This window comes from Conger conger, chromosome 16 (genome assembly GCF_963514075.1).
Source record: "Conger conger chromosome 16, fConCon1.1, whole genome shotgun sequence".
NCBI classification, from domain to species: Eukaryota; Metazoa; Chordata; class Actinopteri; order Anguilliformes; family Congridae; genus Conger; species Conger conger.
Genome location: NC_083775.1, coordinates 37,262,068 through 37,272,903, shown reverse-complemented (window position 1 = coordinate 37,272,903; position 10,836 = coordinate 37,262,068). Strand labels below are relative to the sequence as shown.

At 43.4% G+C, this 10,836-nt stretch overlaps 1 protein-coding gene across 1 annotated transcript in view; it reads right to left on the bottom strand.

Annotated features, from left to right (window-relative positions):
- Nucleotides 1–6,394, bottom strand: part of LOC133114426 (glycogen [starch] synthase, muscle-like) — a 29,152-nt gene extending 22,758 nt beyond the window's left edge. The window contains exons 1-2 of the mRNA XM_061223796.1: nt 6,257–6,394; nt 1–5 (exon numbers count right to left, since the gene is read on the bottom strand). The exon at nt 1–5 is cut by the window's left edge and continues 114 nt beyond it. Of these exons, the coding sequence (XP_061079780.1) occupies nt 1–4 (4 nt within the window). The 5' untranslated portion in view covers nt 5; nt 6,257–6,394. The remainder of the gene's footprint in view (nt 6–6,256) is intronic.
- Between the last annotated feature and the right edge of the window lie 4,442 nt (nt 6,395–10,836).

Sequence of the window (10,836 nt, the reverse complement as noted above, 5' to 3'; positions counted from 1 at the left end):
GCATTCTGGGAGAGAGGCCAAACGGACAGGGTCAGCACTGCAACCAACTAGAATGTGTGGGAGGCGTGTGGTCATCACGCACTGACCAATCTGAATGCGGCAAAAGCTTGTGGTCATCACGCACTGACCAATCTGAATGCGGCAAAAGCTTGTGGCCATCACGCACTGACCAACCGGAAACGGGCGGAGTCTCTCGCTCATTGTGAAACATCAGGGAGGCCTATCGCCCTCGTCCCTCCTGACGACGACGATTTTCTTTGCTTGGACTTTCTGCTTTTTCAGCTAGTTCAATACATCAAGCAATAATCTGCCCAACCACTCTACTGCATGTATTTGCTGTAGATGTAAATTCCCTATTATGTGTCGATTATGATTTAGCATCTTGATAATTATTAAGACCGGGACAGCCAGCGGAGAATGGGCTCCCCTCCAGGTTCCTCCTGAGACTTCTTCCCACTGTTTTTCATCAGCGATGATGCCTCATTTTTCCTATTTCCTGTTTTTCCATTTTTCAGTTCTCTTCCACTCGCACAATCAATTTAAGGACCTATCTGTTTGTACGAGTGGTTGCACTGTTTCTTTCTCAGAAATAAAACTGAACTGAAGTGAATTGATACAGGGATGGGCTATCACAGATGAGCTGAGCGAGTTGTGCAGGTTACTGCTCTCTTCTGGCACAAAAAGACCCAACTCAACGAAAGATAAGTCAATTCTTCAGCCGAAACCTTAATTCGTTGAATGAGGTGGGTTACTGCTAGGCTAGCTAAGCCTGGACCCACTGTGGCCTTCCCTAGAAAATACTGGGTTTCCCTAGGCTGATATAATGCACACACACCAGCAAGCAGGAAACTTTACACTGACTGCCTGGACACACATCCATTAATACTGACTCCACTTGAGACACAGTCAATACTTAACTCTGGCAGAGTGGAGAGAGAGAGAGAGTGATTGAGAGAGACAGACACAGACAGGGAGGGTGGGATAGAGAGAGAGTGAGATGGCCTGGCCGTCAAAAAAGACAAGGCACAGGCAGACCAGGCCATGCTCACACTGCAGGGGTGGAGACAGAGCTATACATATGGACATTATCAGGACATAAGGGAACATTTCCACCCAAAATTCATAAATATACTATACTCTGAATTAATAACTTGAAATTCCCACCCAAAAAAAAACATTAGACTAGCAGTAAATTATGTTACAGCTTGGCATAAACATAGGGACAGGCCTATACGTCTGCATACTGCTTCGGTTCATGTGTTCAATGGTGCATATTCTTTATGTTTTTTTCTTTTTTTGCGCTTTGGCAATATAATATGCATCTTGTCATGTCCATAAAACTTTTTTGAGTTAGGAAATGTGAGACAGACAAACACGGGAGAGGGAGACAGAAAGAAAAGAGGGGGATGGAGAGAGATAGAGAGAGAAAGAGAGAGAGAGAAGAGGGGGGTGGACAGAGAAACACAGACACAGAGAGAGAGAAGAGGGGGACGGAGAGAGATGGAGAGAGAAAGAGAGAGAGAGAAGAGGGGGATGGAGAGAGGAACACAGACAGAGAGAGAGAAGAGGGGGACGGAGAGAGATAGAGAGAGAAAGAGAGACAGACAGACACGGAGGGGGAGAGAGAGGCAGCAGCATCAGCCAGTTCAAACCCCCCTCCCCTCTGCTGAACCTTACATGACCCAGACATGTGACCCCGGACAGCACAGCTCTTGGTACTGGGAGGGGAGTTGTGGCACGCCTGCAAAAGTGTAGCCTCTATGCATACACAACGTCCATACCACCCTAAAGGACAGCGCTAGCACTATAGCAATGTATACACAAGGCCATACCACCATATACGACAGAGTTGTCATCCCATCCCAAAGGACAGTTATATTCCTCCACAACAGTCATCTCACCATAAAAGACTAGTGCTAGATTCCACACAGGGCAGAGCTGCACACTGGGCTAACAACAGGAAACCGGAACAGGCCTGACTGTCCCTGCTGAAAACGGCACCCACCTACCAGACCCTATCAGATCTATAAAAAGATCACACTGTGACCCTCAGCACCAATAATTACCTGCTGGACTGAGCATGCCACTTCAAACTGATCAAATATGACAACCAAAACACTATTCCATCAACAAACAATCCTCAATATTATCTTTCATAATTTTCATAATGATTATAGATGATACAATATTTAAACTGCTGTTGAACAAGCATCTGTTTATTCAACAGCAGTTTAATTGAGTCTTTAGCCAGTCAACACCTTAAATTGATCACCAAATCACACCAAAAATCTGCAGACACTGCTGTCCTCCAGGACTGGAGTTCAACCAGCAGACACTGCAGCCCTTCAAGACTGGAGTTAAACCAGCAGACACAGCTGCCCTCCAGAACTGGTGTTAAACCAGCAGACACTGTAGCCCTCCAGGACTGGTGTTAAACCAGTAGACACTGTGGCCCTCCAGAACTGGAGTTAAACCTGCAGACACTGCGGCCCTCCAGGACTGGAGGTACTTGTAGTGAGGGAACCACAAGGCGACCAGAGCTGGCAGACCGGAGTGGGGGCAAGTATTTTGTGTGCCAGATTCATACCAACACACGACACATATCTGGCTTGTTGTAGGCAAGTAACACTCACTGGCTAGCAGACACAACAATCTCTGGTCTCACGCATGCCACAGAATATCACTCTGAACAAGGCAACAAAAGGCAAAAGCGAGCTGATAAAATGGCACAGGTACTTGCATTCATTAAACCGTGTTTCTCATGAATCAGGCATAAGTCAGTGTCTATGTTTGGGCCCCCACAGCTGCTCTTATGGGTGTGTTAATTTGAGCTGGTCAACCTGGACTAGCTGGGTATGAGCTGGTCAACCAGCATGAACAAACTGATCGATCCATCCATCCATTATCTGAACCCGCTCATCCTGATCAGGGTCGCAGGGGGGCTGGAGCCTATCCCAGCATACATTGGGCGAAAGGCAGGAATACACCCTGGACAGGTCGCCAGTCCATCGCAGGGCACACACACCATTCACTCACACACTCATACATTCATACCTACGGGCAATTTAGACTCTCCAATCAGCCTAACCTGCATGTCTTTGGACTGTGGGAGGAAACCGGAGTACCCGGAGGAAACCCACACAGACACGGGGAGAACATGCAAACTCCGCACAGAGAGGCCCCGGCCGACGGGGATTCGAACCCAGGACCTCCTTGCTGTGAGGCAGCAGTGCTACCCACTGCACCATCCGTGCCGCCACAAACTGATCATAAAGCCAAAATTGAGCTTGAGCTGGTGAAACCATGTCAGGCTGGGAGCTGGTCTCAACTGGTCAACCAGCTACCAGCACTTTCAAATCGTAGCGTGAGCTGTCTTTTCAGCAGGGATATCATAACGGATACTGGAATTGTTTGGAAGATAGTGGAATGTTAGCACTGTATGTGCTCCTACCTGAATATTTATTTCTGAAGGCTACCTTAGCCTCGATCGTTGCAATTAGTAAAAGCAGCGAGCCTAGATACAGTTCAGAAAAGCACAGAGGCCTATGAAACAATGAATGTTGACAAAGTAATCTTAAGGGCCCACTCATCAATTTCCACAGAATGTTTGGTTGCTTTTTGAAGAAAATTACGTGGATGCCGACTAAGTACACTCGGTGGATCATGGTACTCATTATGGTCATATTTACTGCAGTGGTCTCCAACGCTAGTCCTGGAGAGCTACTGGGTCTGCTCGTTGTCGTTGTTACTCTGCACTTAATTAATCAATTAGAGCAGTTGATTACACAGCTAACTCGCCTCACCTGGTTACCAGGGTCTCAACTGGGTGCTGATTTAAGGTGAAAACAAAAACTAGCAGACCCAGTAGATCTCCAGGACTAGGGGATTTTTCTGTCTAGCACTGCCGTCTTGGCAACCTGGGCAACAACTTTGAACTCTTGGAACTCTAAGCCTTTGTTACAGTTGCAGTTCGTATTAGGCTCCTGTGGCAGCGTCAACTACTGAGGTAGCTAGGCATTTATTTGGCAAAAACGTTGACAAACTATTCTTTCGATATCTTGCCTGACGAGTTTGTTTCCACGGTGATGAGTTCAGCAAGGGCTCCAAAACGTCTCTTACATGAACAATGAAGAAGAATGAATGGAAGATAGTGTCAGTCCAACACTTATTTTAAATACTTATTTTTCATTTTGCAGTGCTTTTTATGAGGATCTTTACCATTATTTTCATGAGGACAATAATAGCCTTGTATTTTTGCTTGCCATAAGCCATTAGCATTCTATTAGCAACCAAAATTACTGAGTGGGCCTGCAAGTAAAGCTGCACATTACTAAGGAAGAGGCACAGAGAGCCAGAGATACGCGGGCAAGAGGAGGGAGGGGAAAGTGTAGCAGAAAGCCTGTTACTCAGAGACTCAGAGACAGGAATTACTGAGAATGGCAGATTGCTCAAGAGCAGAGCTCTGTCCCAATACCCTGAAGTGCCCTGTGCGTATTTCTCTTTTTCACTCACAAAGGTAACTCCTGGCAGAGTAGGTGAGGTTTCCGGCAGTACAGTATTCAACTGCGCAGGCTTTACAGACCCTGAAGGCCAGCCTGTAGTCTAGCGGCTAAGGTACATTACTGGGACCCAGAAGGTGGCTCTGGGGGGATTGTCCCCTGCTTAGTCTAATCAACAGTTTTTTGGCTAAAAAAAAGCTAAATAAAAATGTATAATTATTATTATTAGTTCCCCGTAACCATTACAAGGAGTATTCCCAGACATATTATTTTGTATTCATAGACACAGAATACTCTGAATATAGAATATATCCCAACACAACACACACACACACACACACACACAGACACACGCACACTAATGCACACATGCACAAACACACGCACACACACACCCCACTCGCACGCACACACACACACAAACTCACGCACTCACATACACTCACACACACTCACACACACACACTCCACACACACAACTGCACAACCACTGTGCCGCCTCCCCGTACACGGTTGCGAAACAGCTTGCTAGTGAGAAGCGATCCGGATGTGATTTACAACACTGCCCAGGGCGAGTGAAGACACCAGAAAGGCTAGAAATTAACATTCAGGAAGGACATGGCCTTCAACCAGTCCTGTCTGAAACTGCACTGTGTGATAATACTACTCTAAGCTATAAATAAGTAACCTTCTCCACAGAACCACAGCCACTCGTGTTTGTGAACGTAGCCTACGCTATAATTGATGTGATGAAACTCTAGTTGCCATTAATAAAATATTATGTGGCGATATAAACGATATGCTGTGAAAACAATATACCTCTTGAAGACGTGGCAGTGTTTACTGTACTGCAGATATTAGGGCCAGTGAAATATGCGCAGAGTGGTAACTACACGTTATTTACGCGTCTACTGGTTTTCATTCCTACCATAATTGTCACCTGTGCACGCCAATGTGCTGTTGTATGATAAATGATTCCTTTAGAAAGTTGTTACATTATTTAAAGTGTGTATATTATAGACTGACATGCACATGGAATCTTCTGGGCGCTAAGTACTCCAAGTGCGCCGCAACATGGAGCAAAATGACAAATGGCTATGGTTGTGTTATGTCAGAATAGGTGAAAGTAAAAAATTAAAATGTTAGAGCTTGGATACGTGTTTTCCACAAACCTACTTGATTTAATTGATCAAAATATTAACTTTAACCAGAAAAGGCATGCACACGGTCCCCAGGGTCCAGTTTGAAAACTCCGGAGATGTGATGCGCCTTGAGTTTGCCTCTCCACGACGTTTCGCCCGTTTTCAGGGCTGCTCGCAGCACTGTACTCGCAGAGTTCAGTAGCCTGTTCAGTCTAGAAAGCAGCCACTGAAACACTTTCTACGTGTGCACGCAGGAACTAAAAACAAACTTCGAAAAACACATCCCGTCATAAACACATTGCACTTGACAACCCAAAGACGTACACGCAGACGGCGTACACGCGTATACATCTCCAATAAAATAAACAAATACATAAAAATAAATGTTTCCACTATTAAATTCGTAGGCATATGTTAACGTGTTTTATATCGCTAAATGACCTTCCCAATTCAATTTTACCAGAATAAATATAAATCAGGACAGCGAATGTAACTATGTAGGCTACACAATTAATACACAATTTCGCTCCACATGATGGTCCCTGTGTTGCGAATATTAAAAACAAAACACTTTATACTACGAGGAAATAGAATAATAACCATAATAACACTCACTTTGCAGTGCCGTTACACTCCGATGCGTACAACTGCTATGCGGACATCTGTTGGAGTCAATCAAAAATCGCATGAGTATCATGACATGAGAAAAGAATGGAGGCGGAACCGCGTTTGAGTTTTTCGTCGCCCATTGGCTTTTCACACGGTATATAAGTTTAAAGGGAACGTTCGGACTACGGAATCGGAAGTTGTCACTACGACATGTCACGCGGTCAAGTGCGCCTATGGTACTTGTTACCTGGTACTCGAGTAGTAGGGTAGCCTACTTGTACCTTTGTTAACATGAGTTGGCCGGTTCGTAGCAGGCTATAACCACTGGCTTTGCAGCAGAAGTTAGCTTGTGATATATAACAGGTGACAGTAGGTAGGCACAAAACGTGTGACAACTAAAGCAAGTCAAAAACGAAATACTGAAATACTGTTAAATGCAAACAAAGAATACTAAATACAAACAGAAAATTGTTAAATATAAATAGCCAAATTAGTTAAGTATGAAGAGATGTAGGAATTAAAAAGTAGGTTAGTCTAGTGTCAAAAACAGCATAATTTCGTTCGGGTAAATTCATAACGGATTTTAAAACTGGGGGAATTTGCATTTTGGCAGCTGACCACTGTTGAAATTACCACTGTTTTTGCGAATTTGCGAGCTTCTGGGAGGATGTCAATCAAACAGCTGTAACAGAACTGTACCATCTTAAACAGGAAGAGATTTTTCTTGCAGTGAGATCTGGACATATGGTTGGTTCACAGCAGGCAGCAAACACTGACGGGGATTGGTTGAATGTCAATATCGACTAGAACAGCAAGAAGAAGAAAAGGGCAAGCAAGTTATTTTTAATTACTGTCGGAGGTCCGGAAGGACAAGGATTCGGGCAGAAAATGCAACGTGACTACATATGTAGCGTAATACAAGAGACACACACTCTCTTGCTCCATGTGCATGTGTGTGAAAGAATGTATGTGTCAGTGCTGTCTGTCCTACCTAATATAGCACTGTTCACAAACTGTGGGTTGTAAGAGCTGTTGAGTTTGGAACTGTGAAATGCATGTCTGGAAGATGTTTTGCGGTACATGACTGTATTTACACTTCTCATGTAGCCACATTAATTCATACAACCGTCAATGAAAAGAGATTCATACACAGTTTAAGCTACTGTATGCACATGCAGTTGTTTTGACATTTGACATTAATCATGGGCTATGCTTTAAACTGGCTGGGGTCACATGTATGCCTATTGGTTCATTGTATAATTTAGTTGGGAACCCATATGTGTTCTGTGCATTTCTCATAGCTCCCCACATCCTTTCACTATATGCCCTGTTGAGTTTGGTTGTAATAATACTAACCTAGTTAACACTGATGTTTATAATAATACTGACCTAGTTAACACTGATGTTCACTTCTAAGGATATACAACCACTTGGTGTCCTTGCACTCTGAAATGCAGTCTGTGTCACAGAAAATCTGAAAAGAACCTGACTTTAAATATGTTGCATCAGGGGAAAAGGCGAAAACTCTTTATAACATTTTGTCTGGTCTTAGTATGTTCAAATTAATTCCCCCATTTTCGGGGACCAAGAGTAACTGGCTTCTCAGCTCTTTCTGATTAGTCAGGTGTATTCAATAATTTCCTTAGTGCAGGTACAAGAAATCTTTCAGTATCTTGTCTTGATTCTAGGCTTTTGATTGCCTTTGGAGTCTGTTATTGCCGCAGACCAGAGTTGTGCCAATGACAGTCAACAAAGCCATGATGAGGCTGTGAAATAAGAAAAAACAGTCAGAGACATAGGCTAAACAATAGGCTTACCAAAGTAAACTATTTGGTACATCATTAAGAAGAAAGAAAGCACTGGGGAGCTCAGTAATTATTTCATTTCACTTTATTTGGACCATTCCTCTATGCAGATCCTTCCACGGTCCTTCAAATTCCTGGGTTTGTGCTTATCATCAGCCTACCAGGTTTTAGAATGGATTGAGGCCCGGTACCTGAGATAGCCATTGCAAAACACAGATTTTGTCACGGAACCATTTATGTGCGGATTCTGAGGTATGCTTTCAGTCTTTGCCTTGCTGGAAAGTCCTCCTACAACCTACAAGTCTCAGTGGTAGAGGCAACAAAGTTGTTACATTATATTACATTACAGGCATTTAGCAGACGCTCTTATCCAGATTATATATTATATATTCTTATTATACACATATATATATAAGTATATATATATATATATATATATATAAGTGCTTGTACAAGGCTAATCATGATCGTGAGGTAAGGAGGGAAATGTGCAGCCTGTCAGCTTCTCTGTTTTCCGTTTCCTGTTTTTCTGTGTAAGTCCACCTCTTGTGTCCCTCTGTGACCACCATAGTCCGTTTTCAGTTTCATTCCCTCATTCATTTGTTCCACCTCATTTCATGTCTCCGCCTCCCCACTCCTTATATATACTTCCTTCCTGTCTCTTGTCATTGTTTCTCAGTGTCTGTCAATCAGTTAGTCTATTTAAACCTGTCCTTTTCTGTTGTGTTGCTTGTTTGTTTTTCCCACAGCTTGAAGAGATGAGTCTTCAGTCTGTGTTTGAAAGTGGTCAGAGATTCTGCTGTCCTGACATCTACAGGATGGTCATTCCACCACTGTGGGGCAAGAACAGACAGCAATTGTGACCATTGTCGCCCCAAAATTGTCTGATACTTGATGGAATCCATTGTACCAGTGATCTTGACCAATGACCCTGGAACCCACAACTGTATTTCACTGTGGGTTTTATGCATCCCTGTTTCAACGCCAAACTTTCCAATACTACTTTTGGATTTGACCCAAACATTAAATGTTGGTCTCATTTGGTCATTTGAATTATGATTGAACAAATGTGCTGTGATCAGATGAGACCAAATTTAACATTTTGGTTAGATGTAGTACTGGAAAGTTTGGCATTGAAACAGGGATGAAGAGGGCATTTGATAAGTGTAATCCCAATAATGAGAAGGATCTTGCAAGGACCTACATAGAGGAATGGTCCAAAATTCCTCCAAATGTGTTCCTTAACCTTATCAAGCATTGCAGAAAAAGACCCCATGCTGTTATCTTTGCCAGAGGTGGATGCACCAAGTAATAAACCCTGATTCTAAAACCTTTATTTTGGTGATTTCTTTAATTAAATGAATGCTTGATTTTGGTTGGTTTCATTGAAACATTAATAAAGCACATTTTCACGTTGGCATTTAGAGTTTATCTCAATAATGATATTGTATTCACTGTCACGTTTCAGGTCTGTCTCACCATGTTTTATGTTGATTTATGTTTATTCATGTTGTCTTAGTCACGTAGTGTCTTATCATGTATTATGTTAGTCTAGGTTCGTCATGTTGTTTAGTTATGTCTCGTTACGATTTATTTTCTTGTCATGTCTAGTTATGTTATCGTACGATTTTATTACCTGGTTATGTTGAGTGATTATCGTCTTAGTTTCGCTTTGTGTTATGTTTCGATGCATGTTTATTGTTACGTTAACTGGTCGTTGTTATGCATACACTTTTACATGTTTTTCCGCAAACCTTGCGTTCCGCCTTTTCTCTCTCTCTCTCTCTCTCGTTCTGTCCTTCACTCCCCTAATGTTTCTATTTGTCTATTTACTAAAACTACTAACGCTAGATCAGGATTGGGTAGAAACTAACAAGACTAATGTGTTCATGTTACCTTACGTTTCTCGTGCATGTCATTTACTAATTTACTAATGCTAGGGCAGGATAGGTTTATTACTAACGATTACTAATCTCCTTGTTAAACTTGTCATCCATCGCACCTGTTTTCCATTTCCTTGCTACGCTCTAACTAATTGTCTACACCTGTCTACACCTGCATTTATAGCCCAGTCGCGCAACTGTTCACTGCGAAATTGTCTGCCTCTGTTTACCACGCAACTCTTGAGCATTATTTACTGTTTGGTTACACGTTACGATCCACGCCTGTTTACCGACCAGTGTTTATTGATTTCTGTTTTGTGACCATCGTTTGTTTTTTGACTTCGTCCTTGCCTACCGTTTTTGTACTTTTGCTTCGCTGATTGTTTCATGGTTTCGACTCCCGCTTCGTCCACGACTACGCCTCTGCCTGCCGTCCGTCTGTTCATCTGCCCCGCTGACAGCTCTCCTGCTACCGGACCTCCCTGCACGTCTACCGACTACGAGTTTGCCTCTTCCCTCGGCACCGTGCTTTTTGTTTGTTTACTTTTTGTTTGGCTGGATCTACGTGTATGGACTTTGCTTGTGTTGACTACTCTCCTGGGATTCGTCCCGAATAAAGCCCTGCGGGGTCTTTATATTACTATTGTTTCTGAGTCGTGCATTTTGGGTCCAACCCCCACGCACCCGTCTCAGAACAATTTCGCCACAATGGACCCTGCTGACTCTACTGCCATGTTCCACGCCCTCCAGGAACAAGGAGCCATCGTCCAGCAGCATTCACAAGGAATCTCCGAGCTTCACCTGGAGATTTGTGAACTGTGTGCGGAGATGAAGAAGCTCGCTGTCGCGGTCCTGCTACAACCACGGGAGGAGCCTACCCACCCACCCACATCCCCAG